At 38.4% G+C, this 17,367-nt stretch overlaps 1 protein-coding gene across 1 annotated transcript in view; it reads right to left on the reverse strand.

The window, feature by feature from the left end:
- LOC118563889 overlaps positions 1–8,996 on the reverse strand; it is an 82,486-nt gene extending 73,490 nt beyond the window's left edge. Inside the window, exons 1-2 of the mRNA XM_036139959.1 lie at positions 8,861–8,996; positions 5,316–5,467 (exon numbers count right to left, since the gene is read on the reverse strand). Of these exons, the coding sequence (XP_035995852.1) occupies positions 5,316–5,467; positions 8,861–8,996 (288 nt within the window). The remainder of the gene's footprint in view (positions 1–5,315; positions 5,468–8,860) is intronic.
- Positions 8,997–17,367: the final 8,371 nt, after the last annotated feature.

Raw genomic sequence — 17,367 nt, forward strand, 5'->3', positions numbered from 1 at the left:
CATACTCCCGGAGTATCCCCCACAGGATCCCTCGGGGGACACGGTCGAATGCCTTCTCCAGATCTACAAAACACATGTAGACTGGTTGGGCAAACTCCCATGCCCCCTCCAGGATCCTGCTGAGGGTGTAGGGTGAGGGTGTTAATCATGGGCAAACTTCATAAATGAAGTGCCTTGTTGTGCAACTTGTAGGTATTGTGTTTTGTTATGCAATGATGTACTTGGGTCTCTGCGAGACTGCTATCAGTATGAGGGAGAGCTGAGCTTTGACAAATATTGGATTTTAAATAAAAACATCATAAATAAAACAGGCTGAGAGATAACAGCAGACAAGATATGCTCTCTTTCACTGTGTGCGTCAGGTTTATCTTTAATCTCTTTGCTGTAAAATCTGTTTCTAACACATAAGCACTTTTAAAACAACTTTTAAAATGTAATGGGGGGGGGGGGCAGGAAGACGAGGTTGTGATCTGAACGTCCGAGTGGAGGAGGGGGGCAGAGGTGGAGGCGTCGTTAACATTTGCATAAAAAAGGTTCAGAGTTTTATTGTCCCTTGTTGCACACGTGACACACAAGGTGAGTTTGGGGAGGGTGGAACGGATGGAGGCATGGTTGATGGAGGCATGGTTTGTCGCGGACAAAGGGGTCTCCCCTCGCCGCATCAAAAAGCGCTGAAAGTAGCACAAAACTCAGCACTAGAGTCCCAAAAGCTGGCTTCTTTAGTGCACATATATTCGGAATACCAGATACGGTATCCACTAATATAAAAACACTCCAAAAAACACTATAAGGAAGAGAAAGAAGGAAAAGAAAAGACGGATCCGAGGTGACTGGCAGCTGACTGTGCAGCGCCATCTTGGGGAAAAAAAATATGACTGCAAAAAGTACAATATAAGGTCAGTGTATTTATTGTTTATTAATGGTAAACAAGTCTTTTTTAATGATACTTTCATCTTTCTTTTTCTGTACCTGCTTAATTGTTTTCAGGGTCATAAAGCACAGGAATGTCCCCAAAGAGATTTGAAACAATCTCCCAGCTGTGTGGCAGCTACTAGGTAAGAGGGAAAACCAAAACACCACCATACCTTTATTACTCTGAAGTTCATTGTGGTAATGCCGTAAATAAAAACTTAAACAACATTCACACCCTAATAGTGAGTTGCAGCAACATCTAAATGTCTCAGCTCCATTAAACATAAAATTTCTATTGGTCTACATTGGTGGTTCTCAAACTTCATGCCATAGATCTGATTTCTGGTTTTAGGTCTGAAACAGTCAGGGATGACCAAATTCCTTAAAGATATTTATAACTTACAACCAATGTCCCATTATCTCTACAACTAAACAGCTGTGACCCCTAGCTGCTTTAAAAGGTCCTCGCCACATATTTTGATCATAAAAAGAAAACACAAAATACATGTATATTCATCTTCAAATGAAACAAGATACACATAAATTCTGGCAGGTTGGTGTCAGAGGCTGGCCCCGATATTTTTCATATCCCCCTGAACCTTGAGCAACCTGTAGTTGGTGCGCTACTGTTTTTAAAGGACATGGACGCCCATCCTCTTAGGCGCATTCTAAGTCAGATGAAAATATTAATTATATTCATTATAAGAAGTGTTTATAGTCCAAAAATCAAGAATGTGAGACAATGTTACTCCGTATTTGGAAGGGCATACAAATTCTGGCAGGCTCAGCATATTGGAGTCTGTTTTCCCCAAAAATAGTGAAAAGTTGTTAGCTGACTTTGTGATCACTACAAAGATCACTAATCATAATCTAAGGATAGCAGTGTAAAATAAAATAGGAAACCCGATGTTAGAAAAGATGGTGATGGTAGAATACTGTTAGGATATCAACAAGGTCAAGTGGAACGAGCAGGACAATACTTCCAATCTGCACGGCTAAAAAAAAAAGTCAAAATAACATTGGCAATGTGTAAAAAATAAAAAATAAAATAAAAAAATAGCTGGTTTCACTTATTGAATGGGCTTCAGTGCTTTTGAAAATCGGTAAAACTTTTTAACATTTAGTATTGAGAAGGCTAAATTATTTTTAACCTTACATTCTAATAAAATTAAAATAAAATAGATTTTTCAAAAATTCCTACATTGTTATATTGTGAAAGAACCTACCTTGTTTCTGTTTACTTGTTGACGACGCAACATATTGAGTGATCAATCGAGTTTAAACAGAGGTGATTATCCTCTCATTGGGCGTCCCAAATAGTATTTGCCTATACTGCCTCTATTCAGGGCCGGCTCTGATTCCATGTATTACAAAGGAAACAAAACATAAAAATTGTCTAATCAATATCAACAGTTCAATAAAAAAGAGAATTTAATGTTTATGTAGAGCTAACAATACCTCTTAGTATTTTTGTTTTAAAATAGTAGTACACATTTGATACGAGCATTATAAAAGTAATTTTTTGTTCTGTTGCTTTTACAGCCACTGATATTTTTTTTAATTTATACAAAGCTACCATTCTCTGTTGCTGCACTTCACGTTTTGGAACTCCACCTGTACCACACCGGTTGCTTTTCTCGGTGTGGTAAGAGGTCGCTAGCCTAGCTTTAGCCTCACAATGGCTTTCTCCCTTATCCGTTCATCAGCTTCTCCGTCTCTGTCTAAATCTCCCCCTATCTCTTGCTCTCTGTGTCAGATGTTTAGTTATTCCTCTGCCTCCTTTAGTGATAATGGTACATGTAATCACGCCCGCTGACAAGGGGGGACAAACAGGTCAATTGTCCCGGGCCCAGGACAAAAGGGGGGCCCAAAACTGACACTCCATTAAAATACAGGCAGAAGTCATTTTTCAGAAAATATCTGAAAATGTATATATATATATATATATATATATATATATATATATATATATATATATCTGCACAAGGTAAATGTAATATGTTTTCTTTAAATAACGGGCCATTAAAACAACATAAAATGGTTTGACCATTAGGACAACGGCTGGCTGCAACTTTGAAAGTTAATTCCGCTTCAAACTAAGAATCACAGGTGCACAGAAAAGAGAAAAAGAGAAGATGACATGAAAGGCTTGAGGGATTTTATTAGTAAACATTTTTTTTAAACTGAGGATGAGTCAGGAACAGGTCTAGGAACGAAATTGCAGAGGAATAATGCCCATCCAGAGACAGCGTGTGATTGAGGAGGAGGCAGAGAGAGCCATCCCTGCCGATAACAGAGAAGTGCAGGTGGGAGGGGGGGGGGGGGGGGGGGGGGCTTGCTACCCGATCGGAGAGTCTGAGACTAGTGGCTCAGTGACGGACCACCCCGTTAATGTCAATGATCCTGCATTATGGCCAACAAAAATGGCTGATTTTGATTGAGTGAATGTTGTGCGTTTAACGGCAAAAAGAAAGCCTTTCTCAGAGATGGCAAATGAACCGCCAGCAGATTCAGAGGGTCAAACCACATTTATGAAGTGAAGTCATCTAAGACTTGTTTGGAGGACAAAAAAATATTTCTGTAAACAGCAGATTATTGAATAACATAAAAGGCATATAAGAACGAAGTATACAGTTAAGTTCATGTTTTTTTTGGTGTGTGCGTGCGTGCGTGCGTGCCCCGTCTCCGTGCTGTTGAAAAACCAGCTGATAGCCGCCCCTTTGCTAGCGCGGAGCCACATAGAGTAACTTCACGTAGCGGTCCTCCAGCAGCAGCACCCAAGCAGCCGGGTAAGCAGGCCGGCTAGGTGACAGTTCGTAGGAAGCATAACTCTAGATTCCAGCCCCCAGGTCACCACCAACCCGTCTGCGTTTCTGACAAATTTTCCCCACTCAGCGACACACCCGCTGAGAAGCCAACCCTAATTATTGGGAGCTCTATAGTCAGAAACGTGGCACTAGAGACACCAGGGACCATAGTTAAATGCCTGCCAGGGGCCAGAACAGGCGACATAGAATCTTACCTAAAACTGCTGGCTAAGGATAAGCGTAAATACAGTAAGATTGTTATTCACGCTGGCGGTAATGACACCCGGTCATGCCGATCGGAGGTCACTAAAGTTGGTGTTGCTTCGGTGTGTAAGTTTGCTAAAACTATGTCGGACTCTGTAATTTTCTCTGGTCCCCTGCCTGATCTGACCAGTGATGACATGTTTAGCTGCATGTCATCATTCAACCGCTGGTTGCCTAAGTGGTGTCCTGAAAACGACGTGGGCTAGATCTATAACTGGCAAACTTTATGGGGGAAAACCTGGTCTGATCCGGTATGACCAAGATATGTCATTTAAATCCCACATTAAACAGGTTTCCAGAGTTTCATTTTTTTACCTCCGGAATATCGGCAAAATTAGAAATATTCTGTCCAGAAGTGATGCTGAAAAACTAGTCCATGCATTTGTTACTTCAAGGCTGGATTATTGCAAGTCTTTACTATCAGGAAGTCCACAAAATGCAGTTCAAAGTCTTCAGCTGATCCAAAATGCTGCAGCAAGAGTTCTGATGAAAATCAACAAGAGGGATCATATTTCTCCAATTTTAGCTAATGTATAAAACCCTTAATAATCAAGCTATCAGAGATCTGATTACCCCATATGTTCCTAACAGAGCACTTCGCTCTCAGACTGCAGGTCTGCTGGTGGTTCCTAGAGTCTCTAAAAGTAGAATGGGAGGCAGATCCTTTAGCTATCAGGCTCCTCTCCTGTGGAACCAACTCCCAGTTTTGGTCCGTGAGGCAGACACCCTGTCTACTTTTAAGACTAATCTTAAAACTTTCCTTTTTGACAAAGCTTATAGTTAGAGTGGCTCATGTTACCCTGAGCTATCTGACCGTTCATACTGAGCCTGGTTCTGCTGGAGGTTTTGCCTTCCCGTTAAAGGGGAGTTTTTCTTTCCGCTGTCGCTTCATGCTTGCTCAGTATGAGGGATTGCTGCAAAGTCATGGACAATGCAGACGACTCTCCCTGTGGCTCTACGCTTCTTCAGGAGGAATGAATGCTGCTTGTCGGGACTTTGATATAATTAATGTGGTTTCATTATATAGGACATTTTTGGACCAATCTGTATAATCTGACCCAATCTTTATAATCTGATTGAATTTGACTTTGTAAAGTGCCTTGAGATTACATGTTTAATGAATTGGCGCTATACAAATTAAACTAAATTGAATTTAATTGAATCAAGTGCACAAATTACCAAATACTATGATGTTCCATATTTTTTATGTCAAATTGCACAAGTCGGCTTGCATTTTCCGTACCATGGTCTGGATCTGCATTAGCAGGCCATTAAATTCTGATTTGGACCAAAGTTAAGACTTTGCGAAATGCTGGTCTACAATAAACTCACCTTGAGCATGACATGACATCGAACCGTGTCTGTTCCACTAGTTTGAAAATCTGTCCGCTGTGAAAGTGCAGGAGCTGATTTCACATTCTGCTTTGGTGTGAATATTGCATAAATCTCCTGTCCACTTTCAATGTGTCTATCTTGTAAGGACCCTGTAAAAGAAGAACAAATACATATGAAATGTGCCTTTGCCCCTTGTAGACTATTAGCTTCAAACCAATTCTGGCCCTAATGCATTTATAGGCCTGTCCCAGAATTACCTGTTGAAAGGATTTTACCGTTAACTAATGACAATCTGCGTAGCATTTAAAAACATTTAAATTTTAACATCTGGCATAGCTCAGTGGTGATCTTCATACTGGCTGTTCCGATAGATACATTCAGAGTTTCAAATACAAGAATATATCCTGTGTGCCTATCTATGTGTATATCTATATATATATATATATATATATATATATATATATATATATATATATATATATATATATATATATATATATATATATATATATATACATATATATATATATACACACATATGTCCGGTCAATTAAGTAGTATAGGGGGTTGTCAATCAGTGTCAGTGTCAGAGGGGAAACAATGAGACTGGTATGAATGTCTCTGACAAATCCTTAGAAACAGTCTTTATGATAGAAGACTGATGGCCCAACGTCCTCTATTAGGCCCCGTACTTAATGCCCAGCTCTGTGGTGCTATTGTGAGTTGCTGTATTGAGTTCTGCAAATAGGACTAGCTGGCCACATAATTTTTTTTCAGTTTGACTTCAGATTAAGCCTTATGTGGGTTGGTCAATTTCATCAAATGATGTTACATTTTTTGTTCCTAACACATCACCCATTCCATCCAGACCAAATCTTGTACACCAGAAAGACCAAGGAGGTCATAGTGGACTACAGGAGGTCCAGGAAGACTGAAAACGCTCCCCTATGCATACTTGGGGAGGTGGTGGAGTGTGTGGATAGCATAAAGTTCAGCTTCTTTCACAAAGCTTTGACGGCAACTAGCCCCGGCTGAAAATCAAATAAACCACTGGCCCAGTTTATAGTTTGTTTACAAACATGCTACTGGTTCCACAGGTTCTTGATCCAATTAAGAAATGTACACTATCTCTCTCATGCTAATGTCTTTTGGTTTCTCAGGGAATGTTTGTTTTCACATTCATGCAAATTACACATTTCAATTAACAGACATTTCAATTAACTTAAACATTTAAAATTTTGCCAATGACTATTTGGACACTTTTTAGCTTCTCAGAGGACATGTGTCTGGTACATTCATGCAATTGCATAGCATTTTATATCATTCTATAAAGTGACAGCTAGCTATGCTATTATGAATTATTATGTCTTACATTTTAATAAAATTCCATTATTTTGCATGAGTAACTTCAAGAACGTGGCGTGGCATAGAGGCAATCAGCACTGAATCGAGGCTCTATCAACTCCTTGTGTTAATAGAGCAATTATCCTTTTTGCTGTTGATACCATGTCCTACCCCACTTTGTCTTCCTCTCAACTTTCTACGGATATTCAATACGAAGGATTAGAAACTACCTCATATATGAAGCATGCGTACGCACAAAAAACTTGTGGTGCAATGTTTAACAATTTGGTATGTAAAAAAATTTACGTTGCCTAAAAGTATGCAGAAGTCGCAACAATCCACAAAACTTTGCCCTGCCATGAAAATGTGCTGCAGCCACATAAACAAATCCACTGAAATATACCACCATTCTATTTTATTTAATCCAATTAGCATGAAACCTGAAGTTTTTTCATGAGTTTGAAATTTTATAGTTTAAATCTATATCATCATTTTGGGGTTACACACCCCAAAATGGTTTAACAACTTCAATCAGATGTAACAATGGAGAATATTCCTCTGTTTTTGTCACATGTAGATGTAAACGCGCATCGGTCTGTGTGCTGAGAACTGTAAAATATGTGAATCCTCTGAGGGGCTCTTTCCTTCCCACTTAAAAAGAAAACAGGCCTGGACCAGCAGATTAATTTCTCCTCTCCTCTGCTCTTATCTGGAATGGGGGAGGCAGCTATCTCTGTGTCCTTCTTGGGCTCCTGCGCTCTGGAGGCCATTTCAGACTTCTGGGGTTCTGGTATCCCCGGTGTCTGCCTCTGTGCTCTGGGGGTGGGTCTTTGGCTCCTCACAACCACTATTTAGCATTTTTCTTATGGATAAACCTTACATATAAAAGTGCAGTCCCAAACACACCCACATGTGCTTGGAACCAAGTGCTTGCAGATTCACTTCTATACAGATTAACACCGTAATTAGCTTTGTTGTCATTATTTATCTTGTATTAAATATTGTTATTTTATCAAAGCGTTGGTTGTTTGTACCTGTGATACTTTTTCTTGGTTGGTTTTGCTGTTCTTTTTATATAGCTCTCTGCAAGGTTAGAAGCAGACACTGAGGATGTTATCTTGTTCTCTTTTTCCTCTGCTTTATTTTTGTCACCTTTGCTCCCTTATAATGGTTTGCTTAATCTTTTTCTCTTCCTTTCTGTCTCTCTTTGTTCATTGAATTTGAAATAATCCAAAAATGATATCTAATCATGTTTTTTGCATATGTATCATGCAAAGCACAGTAGTGAAAGCAGTAATGCTCCACTTCTAAAAGTATATCTGTTGGGCTCTCTTTGCCATTAAGAAAGCAATTCCTAGTGCTACACAGCCAGACAGGACATGTTAAAAAAATTATTTGATAGACATTGTAGAACAAAACAGGTACAATCAGACAAACTTTATATGTTTAGACAGTTTCTTTAATGGGTCCCTGATGTCACTCAAGAAGCTGTTGGTTTGCTGTCATCCACTAAAAAATTTCCCTCAGCGTGTCTGACGGCACCATCGCCAGGTTATTTGGACATGTGGTGGGTGTCTTTCACTGATTTGCATTTATAATCAGGGGCAAGGATAGGGCAGCCCTAGGTACACGTGCAGATGAGTCCAATTCCACGCAAATGGGATTTATCTAGGCAACATATGCGGTGACCCGTCTATGCACAGTTTCGTACATCTGAATTTTTTGGAAAAGTTGCAGGATTTCTACCTACCGCCAACTTTTAGTATGAGAGCTGCATACGCTTTCATGCAGTAGGCCCCTGGACTTTTACACCTGTGCTACATTCATCTCTTACTTTATGTTATTCATTTTTTATTTTTCATTCTGGGTACATTTTATTTGGCAAATACTAATATTTTCTTAATGCCCATTTCATCCACACATGAATGGTAGACTTTTAATTTAGTATTATCTATTATCTATCTAGTATGTTTGCAATAAAAATCTTCCTGCTACAGGATAAGAAACAACATGGTGTTCTTTCAGCATATATTTATGTGAAGGAAATTAATCCTGGAATTCTGTTAACTGATCTACAATAAAACACATTAACATTTTAATGGTTCTTTTTAACTTTTGTAAATGGTGTTAAGATGTCTTTAGTTCTTTTAGAATGTAATACATGAGTGACACTTAAATCCAAGCTGACATAAACTTACATGTGTTGAAGAAGGCATCATCTGTCAGGGGCATTCCATCCTTTGTAAAGAGACAGACATCTCTGGATCGGTCAATACCTTCGTAGTGATGTATCCTCAGCATCAGGTCTTCGATGGTGTTTTGAGTTGGATCCATATCTGCAGTTAATAAATAAACAAATGTTTCAGGTTGTATTTATTTTCACAAGGAGTACTGACAGACCACTTTGATTTTGGCTGATAAACTTAGTAACATCCTCACTTCAAATGACATGTAGATTGTGCAATAAAAAGTATACCATCTTATTTGAGGGAATACTATTACGCATCTCAGATGAGATTTATGGTCTGTTGGTGCTCTTCGGAAATGGAGACTGGATGGAAACAGATTGAACTTAGGCAAGGCGGTGTTCAACCCCAATCAAGGCTGGGAGATAAAATAGTTACAGAGAAAAATGGGAATGGTATAGTTGAAGACACATTGTTAATCTGGAAAGAGGTGGTGGACAGGTACAGATTGGCAGATGTCACTGGACTCCTGATGTGGCCCTCCTGTAACTCAAACTTTTGGCCAGGAGAATTGGATCCCTCCTTTTTTGGTTGGAAAGATAGAGGACTCGTGGCTTTGTGCTAGTTTGTAGATGGTAACACTTTTAAAACATTTGAACAATTGAAAAAGGAGTATAATCTTGAGAACAGAGACTTATTTAAATACTTTCATGTGAGACATTTTTACATCACTAAAATAAAAAAGAGTGTTCCTGCTGAAGGTAATACTATTGTAAAATTTTTCACAAATGCTTATTCTCACCTTACATGTAAAACTGTTTCCAAACTATATAGAGGGTTGCAGAAATATAATGGAAATAACACCCTGAATATTAAGGCTAAATGGGAAAGGGAATTAGGAGTAACAATTTCAGGGGGTGATTGGTTTCAATGTGTGCGACACAACAGACTTCCACCAGTTCTAAAAGGTGGAAGGAATTCGGATGGAAATGCCTAATCAGAAACTTCATTACACCTCAAATTACTAGTAGACAGAGAGGAAAAGAACAGCAATGCTGGAAACAATGTGGCCTTCAGAATACCAATCACTCTCATGTATTTTGGTACTGCCCAAAGTTGGCACCTTATTTTGGGATGGAATCTGTCAGACTACCGGCATAATTTTGGGGTATGTCATCCCTAAGGACCCCAGAGTTTTTCTGCTGGGGCTGATATCTGAAGAAGTATTTCGAAAAGAAGACGAGTACCTTTTTAAAATTGTATCCATTGCAAGCAAAAAAGCTATTACACGGTCCTGGCTAAAGAAACTCTCTCCCAAGCTGGATCATTGGCGGGAAGTGGTTGAGGAGATCCACTCCATGGAAAAACTGACCTATCTTTTATGCATAAGAGGACATTCTTACAATAAACGCTGGTCTAAATGGCTGAAATACAAGAATAAGGAAGCATAATCAAGCTTAATATCTTGTAATATTTTATCTTTTTATTCATCTATGGATAAGTGCCCCAAGTTCTGTTTGTGTCGTATTTTTCATTGTAAAGAAAAACGTTAAATAAAGAGTTATATATATATATATATATATATATATATATATATATATATATATATATATATATATATATATATATATATATATATATATATATATATATATACCAGCTTATTAATGCCTTCTATAGCTGATATATCAGAATGCACCGCACATGACCGAAATTGTCAGTCATCTGAAATTTTGGGATGGACGCAGTCCCATAACATTAACCAAAAAGTGGAGTTCAAATAAGCAATATCTGTCTATTAGTAATATATAAACGTTCATTACAATTCTAGAAATTGTAATGAACAGTGCACATTTTACAAGACTGGAATGTTGAGTTAAATGATTACCCTTGATCATGAATAGTTAATTAATAAATAATGACTGAATTGTACTAGAATTTATGTATTTACCTTCATTGGAGGTCAAACTGTAGTTCTGTTTGAGATTACCAGTAAGAAAAGAAAAATGATATTAAACTCAGGAGCTCTCAATTCCTTATTATCCAAGCACTTAGCAGATAAGACACAAAACTGCATGCCCTGAACTGCACAAATAATATAATTAAGGGAAACCCGATGTCACATTAACATTAACAAGCTTTGTCAAAGAGGAGGACACTGCTGAATGAGAATAAAATAAATTATGAATTATACTGAACAATAAAAAAAAAACATTTATGAATGTCATACAGTGGATGTTTGTGTAGTTGTTTTATGTGGACTTCATTGTGTTTGTCCTGTTTTTTGTTTGTTATCTTGCACGTTTTAGATATTTCAAAATTCATGATTTTATTGCATGATTTTAGTCTTCTTTGCATAGAATTCTTTTACTCCCCTGTGAACCTCTTGATTTGATGACAGTCACCTGTTGAGGTGTGGGCGTGACTAACACAGTCAGGTTAGGAAAGCTGGCTGAACAGTTTAAATGGACAGGGCACAGGTTATTGGACAGAGATTGAGGTAAGATGAAGGAGGACCCAGAAGCTGAGCCAGGAGGGAAGAACCAGCTGTGTGTTACAGTAGTGAAGAAGCTTATTTGGAGACGAGCTGATTGATCATACCAGTGGTGTATTTAGGCCATTTTTAAAGGTGCGCAGTAAAAAATTACTGATTCAGAGTATTCCTGCGTGTTCGGTTCGGCTCTGCCAGATGTGCGTACATGCACAGGTTCGCCCGGAGCGCCTCTGTTTGAAGCGCTCGGCGTTCCCAGGGTGACATTTCAACGCTGCTGTGCGCAGCTCCACTGCCTGTTTTTTCTTTCCTGTCCCTTTAAATCTGCAGCACACCGGACTGTGCTGTGTGCTGTTTAACTTCACTCTCATTGGTTTTGCTGCCTTAAATCGCGCCTTTCCTCTTCCTGATAGGCTGTTTTCTATTGCGTGTTTATGCTTGCTTGGTGCGCAAAATTTAAGTTTTGATTCAAACTGGGATACTGCCGTCACCACAATTAATATCAGGCTACAAAACTAGTCCCAGTTAAGAAACTAAATATTATCTGCACTATAATATGTGAAAGCTGCTTAGTGCAGTTCTGAACAGAAGCAGGAGATAGTTTTGATTTGTTGAACTGGAGAAATGAAAGTAACTAACGCTAGCATCTCAAAATAGCATTTAATTCTGAAGTATAATACATTTTATTAAAAAAAAATCAAATATCTTTTATAAAACTAAATATTCTGTGCCAGGCAGGAGTTCTGAACACTGCTGGAAAGATGGAAAAGCAAAGACTGCAGGTTATTAAAAATTCCGATTCTCAGCCACAGCCGTGGCTGAAAAAGGTGAGGGTTTCCCTTTTACCAATATTTAATTTCTATTATGGCTTTCATTTTTTGTCGACCCGTCGAGGCAGTTAATGTATAAATAGCAGGTGTAATTTATTTTACAGAATATACAGTATAAGAAAACTAGCCTAAACAACTATTTTTTGTTTACTTTTGCTTAGTTATAATATGTACCACAGGCTTTTAAAGTAGCTGTTATTAAACATTTACTTAAAAAAACATCTCTTGATCAAGATGAGTTAGTAAATTACAGACCTATATCTAATCTTCTTTTCTTATCTAAAATTCTTGAGAAAGTAGTTGCTAATCAACTATGTGAACATGTACAAAGTAATGACCTACTTGAGCAGTTTCAGTCAGGCTTCAGAGCTCATCATAGCACTGAAACAGCTCTGGTGAAGGTCACTAATGATATTCTCATGGCCTCAGATAATGGACTTGTGTCTATACTTGTCCTGTTAGATCTCAGTGCTGCATTTGATACAGTTGATCACAATATTCTCCTACAAAGACTTGAGCATACTGTAGGGATTAAGGGAAAAGCATTAGGCTGGTTTAAATATTATCTGTCGAACAGATTCCAGTTTGTCCATGTTAATAATAAATCTTCCTCAAACTCTAGGGTCACTTGTGGAGTACCACAGGGTTCAGTCCTTGGACCAATTCTCTTTACTATATATATGCTTCCGATAGGCAAAATTATCAGACAGCATGGGATTAATTTCCACTGTTATGCTGATGACACTCAGCTATATTTATCCATAAATCCTGATGAATCCAATCAGTTACTTCGACTGCAGTCATGTTTTGATGACATCAAAAGCTGGATGACTTTAAATTTCCTGCATTTAAATTCTGACAAGACAGAAGTTGTAATCTTTGGGCCAGAGTCTTCAAAAAATAAAGTTCTTAATCAATCACTTAATCTGGATGGCATTAACTTGGCCTCTGGTAATAAAGTTAAAAATCTTGGTGTTGTTTTCGACCAAGACATGTCATTTAAATCTCATATTAAACAGGTTTCCAGAGTTTCCTTTTTTCACCTCCAGAATATCGCCAAAATTAGAAACATTCTGTCCAGGAGTGATGCTGAAAAACTAGTCCATGCATTTGTTACTTCAAGGCTGGACTATTGTAATTCTTTACTATCAGGAAGTCCACAAAATGCAGTTCAAAGCCTTCAGCTGATCCAAAATGCTGCGGCAAGAGTTCTGATGAAAATCAACAAGAGGGATCATATTTCTCCAATTTTAGCTTCCCTTCATTGGCTTCCTGTTAAATCAAGAATAGAATTTAAAATTCTCCTTCTAACGTATAAAGCCCTTAATAATCAAGCTCCATCATATATCAGAGCTCTGATTACCCCGTATGTTCCTAACAGAGCACTTCGCTCTCAGACTGCAGGTCTGCTGGTGGTTCCTAGAGTCTCTAAAAGTAGAATGGGAGGCAGATCCTTTAGCTATCAGGCTCCTCTCCTTTGGAACCAACTCCCAGTTTTGGTCCGTGAGGCAGACACCCCGTCTACTTTTAAGACTAATCTTAAAACTTTCCTTTTTGACAAAGCTTATAGTTAGTAGAGCTCATGTTAGCCTGAGCTATCTCTATAGTTGTGCTGTGATAGGCCTAGGCTGCAGGAGGACATCAGGGTCTAATTTTCTCACTCTACTGATTTCTACTGTTCTTCAGTCTACTGTTCTCCAGTTTTGCATTGTATTACATTGAAATGACTGTCGTCATTTCAGCTTTTAACTTTTTGCTCTCTCTCTTTTTCTTCATAGTAGGTACACCTGGTCTGGCGTTCTGTTAACTGTGACATCATCCAGAGAAGACAGATCACCTGCTATTACCATCTAATGTAGAACAGATTACTGGATCAATGTGTGCTTCTGTGCTTTTTTGTCTCTCTTATTGTGTCTCTGCTCTGTCTTCTGTAACCCCAGTCGGTCGAGGCAGATGACCGTTCATACTGAGCCCGGTTCTGCCGGAGGTTTTCCTTCCCGTTAATAGGGAGTTTTTCTTCCCACTGTCGCTTCATGCTTGCTCAGTATGAGGGATTGCAGCAAAGCCATGTACAATGCAGACGACTCTCCATGTGGCTCTACGGTTCCCCAGGAGTGAATGCTGCTTGTCGGGACTTTGATGCAATCAACTGGTTTCCTTATATAGGACATTTTTGACCAATTTGTATAATCTGACCCAATCTGTATAATATGATTGAACTTGATTTTGTAAAGTGCCTTGAGATGACATGTTTCATGATTTGGCGCTATATAAATAAATTGAATTAAATTGAATTGAATTGATAGCATGATTAGGATTCCACAAAATAATACTGCTATTTATTTGACTATTTCTACTTCTAGAATTAGGATAAAGACAAATAAAACAGGAACGCTATTTACATTGGTTTTATTGTACGTACATAGATTTTCACACTGTCCATTAGTAAATTAGTTCAAACCAGGGCCGGAGCTAGACATTCTCATCAACAGTGGCTTAGCCCATAAAATATTACACCATTACAAGGGTAATTTGGTACACCAAACAGTAAGAAATTATTTAATCTGTTGATGTGGTCGCAAAATTAATTTAATATAGGCCTTTATATATCTTAAAGTTTCATCTGCTGTTGTTTAATAGTCTTACTAGTATATGCCAATAGTATATTAATATGTTGTCATTTGAATGATGAAATGGACAACCACTCATGAAACAATTCAGTCTTGGTGTCACAATCTTACTCAAAGTACAGTATTGGGTCCTCCATGCTCCTTATGTATAAAGGTTTACTGCACATTTAAACATTGACAACTCACTATTGTTAGGGAAATAATTAAGTTGTCTGAGAGGATTTAGGTAAGGAGAAACTGTTATCTACACTTCAGATATATGATGTAAGAAATGTGTTTGGAATGTTAAGATAAATTACATGAAATGGGCTAAAGAGAGTAACTACAGCCAGTTGTACATTTGTTGTTTGAATTTAATATTTGAAATGCTGTCAGTGTCAGTGACACTTCTACTTCCAGTGCAGAGTAAATACATGAAATTTAAATGCAGTCCCTTCAATGTATAATTTTGCTGTGTTTTATGATTCAGACAGAGTATCTTAGATAAAAAAAAATAAGGGTGGGGTTTATCTCTGCGCATTTCTATATCTTCAAAAGAAATTACAGGATAGACAACAGACATATTGTGACAATATTTGGTTTATAGGCACATATTTACCGTTTGTCTCTGTTGCTGTTAGTTCAAATGGAAAAAAGTCCCAATTCAACATTCATCAGATGCGGTGATGCTTTAACGTTAACAAACAGCATCTAGTGTGTGTCATGTTTATAAACTTTTGCAAAAAATACTGCTTTTCTCTTTAGACAGACGAAACGCGTCCTGACACTCAAGTCAAGCATTAAAAAATAGGAGCATGCATACTACGTAGGATCAATGACGTCAGACCAGGGAAGGTTTGTGTGTAGGTGTCCCTACCAAAGTTCAAATCAAACCTACGCCCTTGCATCTTTGTTTCACAATCAGACCATGATGGGACCACAGATATTTTTAGTTGCTAAAAAAAGCAGAGCACAGCTATTCTTGCTATTTGTATGCATTTCTATTCGAACATTTTACATCTGCAGCTATATTCTTTTCCAAAAAAAGTAAAAAACAAAGTAACTGGACTGGTTTTCTGTAGTTTGAAGATGTTTCGCTTCCTATCCAGGAAGCTTTCTCAATTCAAAAAGTCTGGAGTAATGTTAAATATGAAGCTTTATACCACTGCCCAACAAAGGCCTTGTAATGGCTTAGATAACATGCAAATTCAACCAAAACAGGTCCACCCCCTTATTAATGGGCAGTCATTGTGCATTTGTAAAACCTGCATGATGGCAATAGTTAGACTAGCTATATTGATAAAAGTGAGGAATAATTGGAATAGTTGTGGAGAAGCATTTATATATCAGTGACGTGGCTTCCTCGCCTATCCTTCCATTAGCTTCTCTGTCTAAGTCTCTCCTGCTCTCTGTGTCTGATGTTCCTTTGTTCCTCTGCCTCCTTTAGTGATAACAGTACATAATGCTTCATTATAAATGTAGTGTTTGTGTAGCTTTGGAGCTGAGGATGTCAGAATTGGAGGCAAAGTCCGTAGATAGCCGAGGCTAAAAACTGATCTAAAAAGGAGCAAATCATAAAAATCTCAAAAATCAATAAAACTCAAGTTGAACCAAAAAATAAAAAACATTAAATGTGGTTTATTAAATATAAGGTCTCTCCCTCCAAAGACTTTGTTAGATAATGAATTGATTTCTGATAATCAGATTGATTTAATTTTTCTCAATGAAACATGGCTACAAGAGGACTACGTTAGTATAAATGAGTCAACTCCCTGATTATTTAAATCTACACATTCCCAGATCTACGGGAAGAGGAGAAGGAGTAGCAACCATCTTTTAGTCTAATTTATTAATTAGTTCCAGCCCAATTAATACCTACAATTCTTTTAAACATTTAACCCTTAGTTCCCCTCATCCAAACAGCAAAGCAACAAAATCTATTCTCTTTGTTGTTTTGTATCCTCCACCTGCTGATGGCAGCAGACTCTGGACACTGCTCTGTACTGGTTTTATTGGACTTGACATCAGTGTTTGACACCATGGATCATACTGTTCTTATTCACAGACTGAGAGACTTGTTTGGTATTTCTGGCACAGTGTTAAACTGGCTGACATTGTACTTATCAGACAGGTCTTTTATGAACTAAGTTTACTGGGACAGTGCAACATTGTCTTGTGGAGTACCTAAGGATTCAGTTTTGGGTCCGATTCTCTTTTTGTTGTATTTGTATCCTTTGGGAAACATCCTAAAAAGCCATAAAAATGTTTCTTACCGTCTATATGGCCAGGCCAGCCAAGAGACATAGTCCCTCCAGCGTGTCCTGGGTCTTCCCCTGGGCCTCCTCCCGGTGGGACGTGCCCGGAACACCTCACCAGGGAGGCGTCCAGGAGGCATCCTAACCAGATGCCCGAGCCACCTCAACTGGCTCCTCTCGACGTGGAGGAGCAGCGGCTCTACTCTGAGTCCTCCCCGGATGACTGAGCTCCTCACCCTATCTCTAAGGGAGAGCCCAGACACACTACGGAGAAAACTCATTTCAGCCGCTTGTATCCGGGATCTCGTTCTTTCAGTCACAACCCAAAGTTCGT

The sequence above is a fragment of the Fundulus heteroclitus genome, chromosome 8 (assembly GCF_011125445.2).
Source record: "Fundulus heteroclitus isolate FHET01 chromosome 8, MU-UCD_Fhet_4.1, whole genome shotgun sequence".
In the NCBI taxonomy this organism is placed as follows: Eukaryota; Metazoa; Chordata; class Actinopteri; order Cyprinodontiformes; family Fundulidae; genus Fundulus; species Fundulus heteroclitus.